This window comes from Lynx canadensis, chromosome D4 (assembly GCF_007474595.2).
Source record: "Lynx canadensis isolate LIC74 chromosome D4, mLynCan4.pri.v2, whole genome shotgun sequence".
Lineage (NCBI taxonomy): Eukaryota > Metazoa > Chordata > Mammalia > Carnivora > Felidae > Lynx > Lynx canadensis.
This window is the reverse complement of record NC_044315.2, coordinates 554,788-570,334: the sequence shown is the minus strand read 5'-3', so window position 1 is coordinate 570,334 and position 15,547 is coordinate 554,788. Positions and strand designations below refer to the sequence as shown.

Below are 15,547 nucleotides of genomic sequence, written 5' to 3'. Positions count from 1 at the left end.
GCAGACAAATAAGTGACATCAAGTAGCCTTACCTACCCCTAATTCCTGCTCCCAACGATTTTACGGGTCCTGATACTTACCTCCGCATCTCCAACGTGCTGATGCTATTATTTCTTGGTCTTCAGTGTTAGACACTATGCATTGACTTCTGCTCTAACAAGTGAGGATTCAACTCTGATCCAAGTAGTGTAATTTGTTTTTCTACAATCTTTTTTTCTACTTGTTCAACTTCTTTGTAGTTGAACTAGGAAGACTAAGACTTTCAGTCTTATACCTTCCAACAGTACCATAGATGTTTTCTCAATCCAAGATTTAAATAATCAAACCTGTCACCCCACCTTTTTTCCTGGACACATTTATCTGGAAGCCTTCTTTCTGGCTCTAATCTAGACAGACAAGGTAGCAACTTGGCACATGCAAAACACAGGTTCCAAATACTTGTAGTTAATAAGCTGAGGAAACACCTTACTGGAGTAGTTACTGGAGTAACCGGAGTTACTGACTGGAGTTAACCCTTTCAGCAAGGAAATTAAACCCCCTTACTCTAGTCCATGACACTTTTAGATGATAAGTAGACTACTAAATAAATGTTTACACAAACTATCAAAATGTTCTTAAACTTACCATGCTTTCTATACAGTCTCAGCCAGATCTTTTTTTTTTTTTTTCCTTTTGTCCTAATGGATACAATAAGCAGTTACATACAGAATTAGTCTGAATTTGTAAGGCCTAAAATTCCCTTCACAGCCTCTGGTGCCAAAGCCTGCTGTCTGCTGCCCTTTGCATGGCTCCACACTCCCTTCGGTTTTTAACCAGCGGATCCAGAACGTGCCAGGCAGACCCACAGCAGTGATGATACATTATAAGTGAGCAGATGACAAAGCAAGTAAGCTTTGTTTTCATTACAGGAAACGTTAACACAGTACTAACTTTAAAGCGGGTACCAGGCATTTCCACCCTTGTTTTGCGACCTGTTTCCCTGTGCCCGTTTAGCAGAACTTCTGCACTGAAGCCAGAACTCTGGAAAAGGCGCACGCAGGGGCGGGCTCCTTGAGGTCCCCCTGACCGCCGACACCTCAGCCGCTCCCAGATACGACCTGGGCAGGCAGGAATCCGGGTACCCGGAGGCGTCAGCGTCGGGCCCAGGGTAAATGCACACCCCGGGCCCCGCATCCAGTGTACGTGTCAGCGAGCCTGGCGTGGGGCCCGGGACTGCAGTCTCGCCAGCCCCGGGGTGACCTGGCGCGGGTGTCCAAGACACGGACTCCTGCGGCGGTCACCCTCCACGACACTGGCTCCCGCGGGGGTCCCCAGCGACAAGGCCCCAAGGCGGAATTCCCGAGGCCGCCGTCACCGCGCCCGAATTGCGAGTGGGGAAATGCACAGGCGTCCCGCGCACAGCCAGCTGAACCCTGACAAGCGGGCACACCTGTGTAAGACGCGCGGTCACCAGGCACAACATCAGTCCCCCCTCGCTGCCCCCTGTCCCCACCCCGGGCCCCACCATCAGGGTGCAATCACCACAGAGGCCCAAGTGGCTGGAGGCTTCCATTGCGCGGGGTCGTGCAGCCGCCTTCCCAGCACGCACGCCGCGCACGCCCGAGTGGGCGTGGTCGGGGCCCGCGCGGCCAATCGGCGTCCTACTTGTTAGTGGGTGTCGGGCGGCGCGCGCTAATTGGCCGGTGTAGACCGGCGCTGTCAGAGCGTTGCATCACCTCTGGACGCCGGGCTGCGGCGTGGACGCGGCTCTTTCCGTGGCGCGCCTGCTCGCGGGCCCTTCAGGTACCCCTGCCCTGCCCGCAGGGTCGCCCCAGGTTACCCCGCCCTACCTGCGGGTTTGCCCAGGGTACCGTCGTCCTGCCCGCGGGGTCGCTCCACGTACCGCGCTCTGCCCGTGGGATCGACCCTGGTTACCTTCCCATTCGCACCCCTCCCCCGTCCATCCTGCTTGTGGGGTCGCCCCAGGTATCCCCGTCTTACCCACGGGGTCGCCCCGAGTACTCTCGTTCTACCTTGCGGGGTCGCCCCAGGTACCCCTGTCCTGCCTGCGGGGTCGCCTCAGGGTACTCGCCCCCCGCCGTCATCGCCCTCGGGGTCACCCCGGATTATTCGTCTCTCTCCCCTACCCAACCGGCCTGCCCGCGGGGTTGCCCGGGTGCCCCCGCCTCGCCTGCTGGCCCCGTGGGGTGGTTGCGAGAAGTTGGTGTGGTAGCCTGCTAGGGAAATTCGGGGGGTGGGCGAGACGACTTGAGGAGCGGGGCGTTCGGAGGCACCGATCTAGTCGTAGGCCCGCGGGGAGGAGAGTTTGCTGCCAGGGCCCTGGGGCTCGAGGGGAGTAAGCACGGCGTCCCGCAGTCTGGTAGTGCCCGGCGCCCCTGGGAGCGGGGAGAGGAAGGCCGTTTTCCGCGGGGTCTGTAGCGGCGAGAAGGGGAGCGTGAGGAGCTGCGGTGGGTTTGCAGCCCTGAGGGTGAGCAGGAGCCGGAGGGGAGCAAGTCCGGAGTGTACTGTACAGTCCGAAAGTGCGTGCTCCTTCGGGGGGTGGGTCCCTGCGGTTCCTGCGTGAGGGACAGGTGCGAGGGGACCGGCCCCCAGTCTGAGGAGTTCGTGGTTCGCTTCTCGAAGGAAGTGGTGCTGGAACCGAGTCCGGAGGGAACTGGGTTTTTTTTAGGGGATGGGGGTGAGTGAGGGCTGGTTTTAGCCTTCAGGTTTTGCAGGAGGATGAGGAGGGATGAAACCGGAGGCAAAGTAACTGAGGATTTCTAGTAGCGTCTTAAGTTTTGCAAAGTATCGGTAAAATGGCGGACAGCATGTTCTCTGTAAGTGATTGAAGAGTGGAGCACAGGGAAGCGAAGGGAGCCGATGGCGTGACGCCGACTGGCCGGGACGGTGGGATGGGATTTGCGGGCAGGAAGTAATAGTAGCTCACAAAGCGGACGTGTGATATCCAGTATTCCAGTGGGTGTTAAGTTAGCGTTGTGCGGTTTGTGACCTGTACTTTACAGGTGACACGCTGGAGGTGTGAGGTCGAGTCACTTTTCTCATAGCTCACAAACCCAGCGGTGGCGCCACGACTGTCGTCGCGTGCAGGAGGGCCGACTGAAAAGGCAGGTGGGTGGAGACTGAGGATGCGGACCGCGTGATTGCTTCAGACGGACGGGTTGGAGCGCGTCCCACGTGCGAGGTCACGGGAACAAGGTCGGGGAGATGGGTCTGCAGGTGGCACGTGTGTGTGAACAGGGACTGGGAGACGCGTCTACAGGCGGCACATGTGTGGGAACGGGGGGGGGGGGGAGGGTCGGTGAGCGCCTTCGAGAGGAAAGCACATTACTTAGTAAGCGGTGCTGGAGGCTGCGGACAGAGTAGCAGGAAAGCCGTGTCCGGGAGGCTCTGTGTAAAAGGGAAAGTCAGGAGGAGAGGTGGCATTTCGGGGGAAGGTGGCCTGCACTGCCCCCTTGAAAAGTCTGCACGGAATATTGGGGGGGGGGGTAGTCACTGGATTTAAGGTTAATACGAAAGTGGTATTTTCCGAGCTTCTTCCTTAGGAAGGTGGTATGTCAGGTACAGTGTTTATTTTTCTCTTTATTTTCAACGTTTTTGTGATAAAGTTAATACATACCAAAAAAGTGGGAGGAAGTAATAAGTAGAAAAGTGTTCTTTCATGCCTTCCCCCTCCTAACCCTACTCCTCGATGGTGGCTGTAGGTTAGTTTGGTGGGCAGCCTTCTAAATTCAAATACAGAGTTACTTCCACATAGACTTTATTTACATGTGTGTATTTTTAAGTCTCTTGAAAATGCTGATGTACATAGTATAAATTACTAGAATGGCGATTTGCTTTGTTTCTCAACATTTGGCAGTATTTGGTATGTTATGATTACTTTTTTGAATGTTTATTTTTGAGAGAGAGTGAGAGGAGGAGGAGGGGCGGAGAGAGGGGGAACAGAGGATCTGAAGCAGCGAGCCTGATGGGGGACCCGAACTCAAAAACTGTGACATCCTGACTTGAGCCAAAGTCAGATGCTCAAGTGACTGAGACACGGGGGTGCCCCAAAATATGATTATTTTTAACGCCTGCTTGGTAGTGATGTACCATAATTTAGTCACTTAATTACTCATGGGTAAATTGTTTTCAGGGATTTATGGGAACAGTGCTTCAGTTAATATTTTTGTACATATTTTGTACATTTGTGTAAGTATATCTGGGGTATACGTTAATAGGATATGAGCAAACTGAGAAAGGGCCAGGGTTAGACACACCTCTGGGATTAAATTTGACTTTAGTAACATACTGTGAAGACCTGGGAGGACAGAAAAAAGAACAGAAATAGACTTAGAGGTCTGATTCACAGAACTTTGGTGGCCAGTTGGATGTGGAGATTATGTGGTCCTATCAAGTGGGGGACTTAGAAATTTCAGGTAGTGATGGGAATGCACGCTGGTGCAGCCACTCTGGAAAACAGTATGGAGGTTCCTCAAAAAACTAAAAATAGAACTACCCTACGACCCAGCAATTGCACTACTAGGCATTTATCCATGGGTTACAGGTGTGTTGTTTCGAAGGGACACGTGCACCCCCATGTTTATAGCAGCACTGTCAACAATAGCCAAAGTATGGAAGGAGCCCAAATGTCCATCGATGGATGAATGGATAAAGAAGATGTATACACACATATAAATATATATGTGTGTATACACACAATGGAGTATTACTCGGCAGTCAAAAAGAATGAAATCTTGCCATCTGCAACTACGTGGATGGAACTGGAGGGTATTATGCTAAGTGAAATTAGAGAAAGACAAAAATCATATGACTTCACTCGTATGAGGACTTTAAGAGACAAAACAGATGAACAGAAGGGAAGGGAAACAAAAATAATATAAAAACAGAGAGGGGGACAAAACAGAAGAGACTCATAAATATGGAGAACAAACTGAGGGTTACTGGAGGGGTTGTGGGAGGGGGATGGGCTAAATGGGTCAGGGGCATTAAGGAATCTACTCCTGAAATCATTGTTGCACTATATGCTAACTAATTTGGATGTAAATTTTAATTTTTTTTTTTTCAACGTTTATTTATTTTTGGGACAGAGAGAGACAGAGCATGAACGGGGGAGGGGCAGAGAGAGAAGGAGACACAGAATCGGAAACAGGCTCCAGGCTCCGAGCCATCAGCCCAGAGCCTGATGCGGGGCTCGAACCCACGGACCGCGAGATCGTGACCTGGCTGAAGTCGGACGCTTAACCGACTGCGCCACCCAGGCGCCCCGGATGTAAATTTTAAAAAATAAAAAATAAAATTAAAAAATATTCAGGTAGCGGGAGGGAACAGTGGGACTACTCGTGCATTCGAATTAAAGACTGGAGCAGGCGTGGCAAGGAAGAGCATGATGTTTATTTTAAACAAAAATATTTTTGTGTGCATTTCTAAGATCTATTGAAGTAAACATCAGTAAAGGTCAAGGAGGGTATATAGACGTTTCTGAACAGGAAGTTGCCACTAAAGAGGTCTGAGAGAGTCTGGAATACAGAAGATTGGAGGGCGAGGGTTATGGTCAGAGAGAGGAAGAGGATATTCCTTCCCTTAGCATGACCTGGTGATGAATCTCCCCTCCTCTTTCTGCTCCCCACACCCCAGGCCCTGTGGTTACTGGATGCTGTTTGCAGGTACAGCTCTCCAGTGGATGTGAGGGGCCACAGCAATCCTGTGATTTATGCATGGGGGCTGTTTCTCCTCAGCAGCCACCATAGCCCGGTCACTGATACATGGCTCTTCGTGGCTAACCAGTGCCATTACCTTGAGTCGAAGCTCCCAAGAAAGTTTTATAAAAGGAGCATTTTCACAGGAAGCTTAAATATTATTTTCTCAAAAAAATAAAATAAAAAACTTCAGATAGATATTCCTGAATAATGGTTAAAACAGTTCAAGAGTAGTGACTCAAACTTTGATGTGCAGGTTAATCCCCTGGGATCTTGTCAAAATGCAAGTTCCGACTCCTCCCACCAAGGTGGGGCTGCCAAGTCTGCCGTATTCAGCTCCCATAGATGCTGGTGATTATAGAAGCAGCCTTGAGGAGCATTAGAAGTGACAGAAATTAATGTGTTGGCTAGACATCTGTTGATCTTCAAATGTAACCCCTTAAGTTTCAGTTGGCCTCTAATAAGGTAGTCCTGAACCAGCAGGACCCCTAATAAATCAAGAAGTGCACAAACACCCTTTCTATCCATGAAAGGCCAGACATTGTAACAAGATCCAGAGATCCAAACTGCCATCCAACTTCGATTTAATACCATTTAATGGCACACCTGGTCAGAAATGGATGTTGGGATTCATTAAATGGCCCACCTGTTCTTTCCTTATTTTTTCCTATATAAAACTCAAACACAGGGGCGCCTGGGTGGCGCAGTCGGTTACGCGTCCGACTTCAGCCAGGTCACGATCTCGCGGTCCGTGAGTTCGAGCCCCGCGTCGGGCTCTGGGCTGATGGCTCAGAGCCTGGAGCCTGTTTCCGATTCTGTGTCTCCCTCTCTCTCTGCCCCTCCCCCGTTCATGCTCTGTCTCTCTCTGTCCCAAAAATAAATAAAAAACGTTGAAAAAAAAATTAAAAAAAAAAAAACTCAAACACAGCATTGCATCTCAAAAATAAATGAGGGACACCTGGGTGGCACAGTCACTTAAGCGCCCCACTCTTGATTTTGGCTCAGGTCATGATGTGATGGTCCCCAAGCCCCGCATCAGTCTCTGATAGTTGGGATTCTCTCCCTCCCCCCTGTCCCTCCCCCACATGCGCTCACTCTCAAAATAAATAAATATTTTTAAAAAATAAATGGGGGCACCTGGGTGGCTCAGTTGGTTAAGTGTCTGACTCTTTGATCTCAGCTCAGGTCATCGTCTCATGGTTTGAGTTCAAGCCCCGAGTAGTGCAGAGCCTGCTTGGGATTCTCTGTCTCCCTTTCTCTCTGCCCTTCTCTCTCTCACTCTCTCACTCTCACTCACACAGTAAATAACATTTTTCAACATTTTAAAAGTGTTTGTGCTTTAGCAACTAACATGAAGAATATAAAAAGACAACCCCCAGGGTGAAGAAAATTTTTGCAGATTCTATAATAAGGGACTTGTATCTAAAATATATAAAGAACTCTTAGAGCTCAACTATTAAAATAACTCATCTTAAATATTGGACAAAGGATGAATGGAAATTTCTCCAAATAAGATACAAATATTGCCCATAAGCACATGAAAATGTGCTCAACTAACCATATCCATTAGGATTTCCTATAATCCAAAAATGGACAATAAGGAGTGAGGATGTAGAAAACCTGGAATACTTATTCACTCCTGGGAGAACATAAAATGAGGCAGCAGCTTTAGAAAACTTTTTGGTAGTTTCCCAGAAGTTAAACACAGTTACCATATGATCCAGCAATTCTACTACTGGATATATTTACCCAAGAGAACTGAAAACATATGCCCAAATGATAACTTACAGATGAATGTTCATAGCAGGATTGCTCATATTAGCCAAAAATTGGAAACATCCCTAATGTCCATGAATTAATGAATGGATAAACTGTGACATATCGATACAATGAAATATTTACTCGGCCATCAAAAGTAATGAAGTTTGAAGATGTGTTACAGCATGGATGAACTTTGAAAACAATTCTCAGGGGGTGCCTGGGTGGCTCAGTTGGTTAAGCGTCCGACTTTGGCTCAGGTCTTTATCTCGCGGTCCGTGGGTTCAAGCCCTGTGTCAGGCTCTGTGCTGACAGTACAGAGCCTGGAGCCTGTTTTGGGTGCTGTGTCTCCCTCTCTCTCTGACCCTCCTCCATTCATGCTCTGCCTCTGTCTCAAAAATAAATAAACATTTAAAAAAAAAAACAAAACACAATTCTCAGAAGCCAGACACGTGATTCCATTTATATGAAATGTCCTGAATAGGAAATCTCATAGGACAGGAAGCAGGTTAATGGTTGCCAAGGGGCTGAGAAGGAGGGAATGGAGAGTGACTACTAACGTCTACAGGTTTTTGCAAGGGGCGGGTGGTAATGAAGTTGTTCTGGAATTAGACATGCTGATGGTTGCACAACCTGTGAATATGCTACAGACCACTGAATTGTATACTTTAAAAGGGTGAACTTTAATTTTAGAAAGCTATAATGTTTTTTTAAGTGTCATGTAGTGTGATGAATAGTAATATGTATATACATTTTAATATATGCTACTCTTTTTCCTAGAATTCTCTGTTGAGAAAAAAAATTTTAATTTCTCTTGCAGCAACAAAATGGTTCAGCAAGTTCCAGAAAACATCAATTTTCCTGCTGAAGAAGAAAAAATCTTGCAGTTCTGGTCCGAATTTAATTGTTTTCAGGAATGCTTAAAGCAGTCAAAACACAAGCCAAAGTATGTGAATTTCTTTGGTAGAGTCCTTAAGAGTAGTCATTTTTTTAGACTGAGTTCCATGAAAGCAGAAACTCTTCATTCATCTTTGTGTTCCAGTCTCCTAGCTCTGTATATAGTGGGTGCTTTCAGCAGTAGGTACACAGTGAGTGGATGAGTTTTTAAATATCAGGGTAGATTCCGTTTCTTTAAGAGGTTTTCTAAATAGAGTTTATGTGTCACCCTCTTCCTTTCCACTTTTCTCATTATTACCACCTTCATTTAAACACTTAGTCTTAGCTTCCTGTTGGAGTATTTCCTGCCTCTAGTCCCCATTCACCTGAAAACCAGTCCTTTCTTTACTGTTTTCATCGTCTATCTACTGTATTCAAAAACTTTATGCGATAGATGTTGCCCTGTTTTACTGATGAGGTAAATCAGGATCGGGATGAATGACTTGCCTTATGTCATGGCTAATAAACGAAGTGTGGATAGTCTGATGGAGGTCACTCAGCTCCACCGTAACTAGTTTTTACGAAGGCAGGACTTGCAGTAAATCTCTAACCATGTATGTCTGTGGATTTTCTGGTCTTGCCGCTTTTCTTCTCCCTGAGGATTCTATTGTGATAGGACCTATCTATACAAAAATGTCCTAAATTTTTGCTGTCTTAAAGTAACAATACATTTTTATTACCTCTGTTAGATTTACGTTCTATGATGGGCCTCCTTTTGCAACTGGACTGCCTCACTATGGACATATACTTGCAGGGACAATTAAAGATATAGTTACCAGATATGCTCACCAGAGTGGATTTCACGTTGACAGAAGGTTTGGATGGGATTGTCACGGCTTACCTGTGGTATGTTTGAGTCACCAGCCTTATAATGTTCTGATTTTTTAATAAGCATTGGATTTCATCATATAATATGTTCAAGTATGATGAATTTTTCCTATAATGTACTTTGTTTCTACAGTGCCATTTGTAGTTCATCTTCTCTGTAGATTTTTGAGACTTAGTATTTTTTAAAACTGTTTTATGTTCTACAGTTGCTGACTTGAATCTGTTTCATAGGCAGGGATGTTAATAATCTTGTCACAAATTTTCAGGAATATGAAATTGATAAGACACTGGGGATCAGAGGACCAGAGGATGTAGCCAAAATGGGGATCGTAGAGTATAACAATCAGTGCCGAGCAATTGTGATGAGATATTCCACTGAGTGGAAGGTATGTTGGGTTGTTTTCAGTAGAATGAACAAAAACTTTAATTTTTAAATGGGAGTTAATATGGTTTATGCTCCTTTTGTGCTTTTTATGAGATGCGTCCAAAAGTATGGCTGTGTGAGGTTGTGACATAAGAAGGTTGATCGTTCTCTCCAAAGAAGTATTTAGCTTCCACGTACAAGCCTATTAAGCTGTCAGCCTAAACTGAGCCCTCTTTTTTCTGGTTTCTGGGTGCTCGATTGGTCTTCCATATTTAATCTCCTACCTGCTCACTGTGTATGACAGGAATTGGGCTGTCCTAGTGCATAGATTAACTTGAATGTTGCAGTAAAAAAAATTCAGATGTTAAAAACAATGCAAATTTGGATTCATTGTTACATTAATTTGACTCCCATCCTACCATTGCTTCTGTTAGTAAGTCCTGTGAAGGGCTAGCAGAGTTCCTGCCTCTCTCATTCTTTCTCAAGGGCTGAGGAGCAGAGGTCCTCAGCTCCCTCTCCTCCCTGGCTCTCCAGCTAGTGGTCTGTGTAACTTAAAAATATGTCTGACTTGTATTTTTTCCATCTCACCGTCTTACCACTTTGACTTCTCAAACTTGCTCTTGTTCCGAATTCCCTATTCCATATCAATCTTCAGAGCTTCACACATGATGTTCGTGAACAAATCAGATGCCAAACCCTGTCAAGTTTTTTTTGCTCAGTGTCTCTTGTCTGGTCATTTCATTCCTACAGCCCCTCTCTGGTCTCCCTCCCACCCTCCCCTTCATTTCTATAACCATCTCCTAATTGGTCTATTGTGCCTTTCCCTGCTCAGCATTTTGAGTAGCTTCTCTTGATGGGTGAATAAAATCTGATTGCATCACCCTGAAAATTAAAGCTCCTCTGTTTTCTCCTACCCTTTTTTACTTTTTAATTAAAAGTTTTTTTTAATGTGTATTTGTTTTTGAGAGAGAGACAGAGCTTGAGGGAGGGAGGAGCAAGAGAGAGAGGGAGACACAGAATCCAAAGTAGGCTCCAGGCTTTGAGATGTCAGCACAGAGCCTAACACAGGGCTTGAACCCATGAACCGTGAGGTCATGACCTGAGCTGAGTCGGACGCTTAACCGAATTAGCTGCCCAGGCACCCCTGTTTTTTAATTTTGTAATTTTTTTTATTAAAAATCATTTTTTTAACCTAACTTTATTCAGTCATACTTTCTTGCTTCGTTGCCAGAAGGGAAAAATCTAATGAGTATAATATGCATGTAACTTTCTTTACCTTAAAAAAAATTTTTTTTAACATTTCATTTTTGAGTAATTCAGACTTACCAAAAAATTGCAAAAACAGTTATGAAGAATTCATACTCTTCTGTACTTCTCAAATTCCAACACTTTCAATAATCATAATGTAATTATCAAAAGCAAGAAATTAACACTGATAAAATATAATAGACCTTTTTCAAATTTAACTAGTTCTATTAATTATTACTGATCCAGGATCCTGTCTAGGAATACACATTGCTTTTAGTTGTCATACCTCCTTATTCTCCTTAAGCTGGAAGATTCCCTCCGTCTTTGTCTTTCATGACCATGTCACTTTTTAAAAAAAAACTTTTTAAAAGTTTATTTATGTATTTAATCTCTATACCCACTGTGGGGCTCCAACTCATGACCCCAACATCAAGAGTTGCATGCTCTACCGACTAAGCCAGACAGGCACCCCAGCCTTGTCACTTTTAAAGAGTATAGACTGATTATTTTGCAGAAAGTCCCCCAAAGTCTGATGTTTTCCCATGATTAAGTTTAGGTTATGTATACATTTTTGACAAGAATGCTCAGAAGTGACATCATGCCCTTCTCGGTCTGTCATTGTCAGGAGGCCTGTGATGCTGATATGATGTCTCATTGGTGACATTAATTTTGTTCACTAAGGTAATACAGGTCAGGTTTCTCTGTTGTTAATTTGTAACTTTTCCTTTATAATTAAGTATGCTGTGGGGAGATCTTGCAAATATTCTGTTTCTTATACTTTTGCTTAGGAATTTTAGCGTCCATTGATGATTCTTGCCAGCAGCAATTACACCTGAGGTATTTGCCAAGTGGTAGTTTGGGTAGACTTGTATAAAAGAATATTAATATTTATAAATAATATCATCTGCAGATAGGATGAATGTCAAGAAAACTGGTTCTTAACCTTACATAGATTTACTTGAAACATTGGTTGTTCTGTTTTTCCAAAATCACTGGACATGGTGATGATAGAAATATAACATTGAAGTGCAGTAAAAAATATCGTTGTCTAATGACTCTAATGTTCATATTTTTAGTCTACTGTTACCAGACTTGGCCGATGGATTGACTTTGACAATGACTACAAAACTCTGTACCCACAATTCATGGAATCTGTCTGGTAGGTTTATTTGAAATTGTAAATATAATGAATATTCTGTTTATTGCTTAGTGGAGAGATTATGTACCATGAATCAGTTTTTCAGATTCATAATTATTTATCTAAAATCTTTGGGATGGATTTGTTTTTGTTTTTAAAGCTTTATTATTTTATTTTATTTTTTTAGAGCACTTTTAGGTTCACAGCAAAATTGAGAGGAAAGCACAAAGATTTCCTGAATTCCCTGTGCCCCCACACATGCACAGCCTTCCCATTATCAACGTCCCCGCCAGAGGTGATAACATTTGTTACCACTAATGAACATACACTGACACATCATAATCATCATAATCACCCAGAGTTGGTAGTTTAGGGTTTACTCTTGGTGGACATTGTAGCCATTAATCATACAGAGGATTTTCACTGCCCTAAAAATCCTGTGCACCAACTGTTTATCTCTCTCATCCCAGATTGTTTTTAAATTCAGTAAATTTTGGATTCTACTAAAGTAATAGGATATGCATATATTCCGTGGTATATAATGGTTCCAGCAATTTGAACAGCGATTTGTAAGCAAATATGTTAGTATTTTTCATCAGAACACATAATTGTTCATGCTGATCAGGTAAAGAATATAAATGGCCTAATGTCAGTTAAAGGTTTTTGCCAAATTAGTACCAAATTTAGGGAAAATTAAGTTTCGGAAGTGTTTGTTTTTTTTTTGTCTTTGTTTTTTAAATAGTGAAGTTTAAGAGATTATGTATTTTGAGTTTTATACTGAGACAAGTTGTATAGTGCAATCACTTGTATAGCTGTTTCAAAATGAATGCTCCTTTTTTTTTTTTCATCACTGTTACAAAACAACTGTTGTGATGCCAAAGTCTTACTAGGTGAACCTCAGGATAGATAGTACAAGAATCATTGCATATCGTTAATGGACAAAGAAGCACCATTATTATGATTGCAGAGTGCTCTATGTACATACTTCAGGCCTTGAGAAAGTCTTAACTTTTGGTAAATTATACAGAATGACAGTGAGTTGCAAAGCTGTTTTGTACAGTGCACTTTCTTTGTGCTGTATTGTAGGCGCACATGGCTCTTACTGCCTTCCTGTCTACCTGCTTGCATTTCTCTTAGACAAGATCTGTTGTACATGCTTGGCCCAAGTCCTTTGCCTTTGAAGAGCTAGATGCTTTGGGGCAGTTTTCAGACCCTCTGACTCTGATAAGCCCCTGTGGACACATCCCCAGGCCTGTATACCCAAAGTTGGAAGCTTATAAGTTTTCTCTGACAGGCTGGAGACTTTGGAGAGGGGCCTTCCTGGTCACCGAGCATCTAGAATTCTCATGATTAGAGAAGCATCTAAGAACCAGGATTTGTGTTAAACACCTGAAAAAAAAAGGTCTATTAATGCTCTGGATTAGGGTTGTTGAACTTAAATGTGGCTAATAATAAGGAGCCAAGAATACACAGTGGAGAACGGACAGTCTCTTCAATAAATGGTGCTGGGAAAGCTGGAAAGCCCGATGCAAAAGAATGTTTCTAGTCTGGTGTCTTACATCATACACGAAAATTAAATCAAATGGAATAAAGATTTGAATGTAAGACCTGAAACCATAAAATTCCTAGAGGAAAACAGGCAGTAAGCTCCTTGACATCTGTCTTAGCAATGATTTTTTTTTTAGATATGACTCCAAAAGAATGGTAGCAAAAGCAAAAATCAACAAATGGGGTTACATAAAACTAAAGAGTTTCTGCACAGCAAAAGAAGCTATCAACAATCAGGGCGCCTGGGTGTCTCAGTCAGTTTGCCTCAGTCAAAGCGTCTGACTTTGGCTCAGGTCATGATCTCACAGTTTGTGGGTTCAAGCCCCACATCAGGCTCTGTGCTGACAGCTCAGAGCCTGGAGCCTGCTTTGAATTCTGTCTCCATTTCTGCCCTTCCCTGGCTCACGCTCTGTCTCTCTCTCTCAAAAATAAGTAAACATTAGAAAAAAAAAAAGCCATCAACAAAATGAAATGACAACCTATTGAATGGGAGAAAATATTTGTAAATTGTGTATCTGGTAAAGGGATTAATATCCAAAATATGTAAAGAACTCCTACAACTCAGGAGCAAAAGAAAATCTGATTTAAAAATGTGCAGGGGCACCTGGGTGCCTCAGTCAGTTGAGTGTCTGACTGGCTCAGGTCATGATCTCACAGTTCGTGGGTTCGCGCCCCGCATCAGGCTCTGTGCTGACAGCTCGGAGCCTGGAGCCTGTTTCAGATTCTGTGTCTTCCTCTCTCTCTGCCCCTCCCCCACTCGCGCTCTTTCTCCCTCTGTCTCAAAAATAAACATTAAAAAAAAAAAAGGGAAAAAAATGTGCAGAAGATCTGAAGACACGTTTTTTTCCCCAAAGAAGACATGCAGATGCCAACAGACCTGAAAAGATACTCAGCATCACTCATCATCTGGAAAATACAAATCAGAGCCACAATGAGATACAACCTTATCCCTGTCAGAATGGCCAGTATCCGGAAGACAAGACATAACAAATGTCGGCAAAAATATGGAGAAAAGGGAATCTTCGTGCATTGTTTGTGGAAATATAGATTGGTATGGATAGAATGCAAAACAGTATGGAGTGTCCTCAAAAAATTAAGAATAGAATATCACATGATGCAGCAATTCTACTTCTGAGTATCCAAAAAAAAAAAGAAAGAAAAAAAGAAAATGTTAATTCAAAAGAGATATGTGTCCTTATGTTCATCACATTATTTATAGTAGCCAAGGTATGGAGTTAACCTACATGTCCATTGATTGATAAGATAAAAAAGATGTGAGGTGTGTGTGTGTGTGTGTGTGTGTGTGTGTGTAAAAAATAGAATATTACCCAACCATGAAAAAGAGTAAATCTTGCCATTTGTGGCAACATGGAAGGACCTTGAGGGTATTATGCTAAGTGACATAAGTCAGAAAGACAAATACCATATGATTTCACTTAGATGTAGAATCTAGAAAAACAAAACTCACAGACACAGAACAAAATGGTGGTTGCCAGAGGGAAGAGGGGTTGCAAGCTGTGTAAAGTGGGTCAAGAGGTACAAACTTCCAGTTATAAAATAAATAAATCATGGAGATGTAATATACAGCATGATGATTATCATCAGTGATATTATAGTGCATATTTAAAAGTTGACCAAATGATAAATACTAAAAGTTCTTATCATAAGAAAAATAAAATTGTTGCAGCCTTAGTGGTGGATGGTAACTGGATTTACTGTGATTTTGCAGTGTGTATAAATATCAAGTCTGAATATAATATTACATGTAAATTATGACTCAATAAAAAAGATTAATAAACTTGGGAAATTTGATATAAAATATCACTTTTTAATTTTTATTTAAAGCCAAGCAGTACCATGAAAAATATGCAGTTTTTCATAAAAATGTACTTCAGCAAATGAAAAAGAGTTTAACTCATTTATTATACTAAACACATAGGAATTGGACTATAAAAAACTATACCTAAAGGCAGTATTAAGGGTTCCCACCAGTGCATCCTGACGTCCAAGTGGGACAGGTGAGTAGTTGCC

The 15,547-nt window shown here is 43.2% G+C and overlaps 1 protein-coding gene and 1 non-coding gene across 2 annotated transcripts in view; both read left to right on the top strand.

Moving 5' to 3' along the window:
- The first annotated feature begins 1,690 nt into the window (after positions 1–1,690).
- Positions 1,691–15,547, top strand: part of IARS1 (isoleucyl-tRNA synthetase 1) — a 68,827-nt gene continuing 54,970 nt past the window's right edge. The window contains exons 1-5 of the mRNA XM_030292973.2: positions 1,691–1,782; positions 8,275–8,400; positions 9,080–9,236; positions 9,485–9,604; positions 11,907–11,989. Coding sequence (XP_030148833.1) covers positions 8,282–8,400; positions 9,080–9,236; positions 9,485–9,604; positions 11,907–11,989 — 479 coding nt within the window. The 5' untranslated portion in view covers positions 1,691–1,782; positions 8,275–8,281. The remainder of the gene's footprint in view (positions 1,783–8,274; positions 8,401–9,079; positions 9,237–9,484; positions 9,605–11,906; positions 11,990–15,547) is intronic.
- On the top strand, positions 5,635–5,766 carry LOC115500209. The gene has a single exon (XR_003964454.1). It is a non-coding gene; the product is annotated as a small nucleolar RNA SNORA84 (small nucleolar RNA).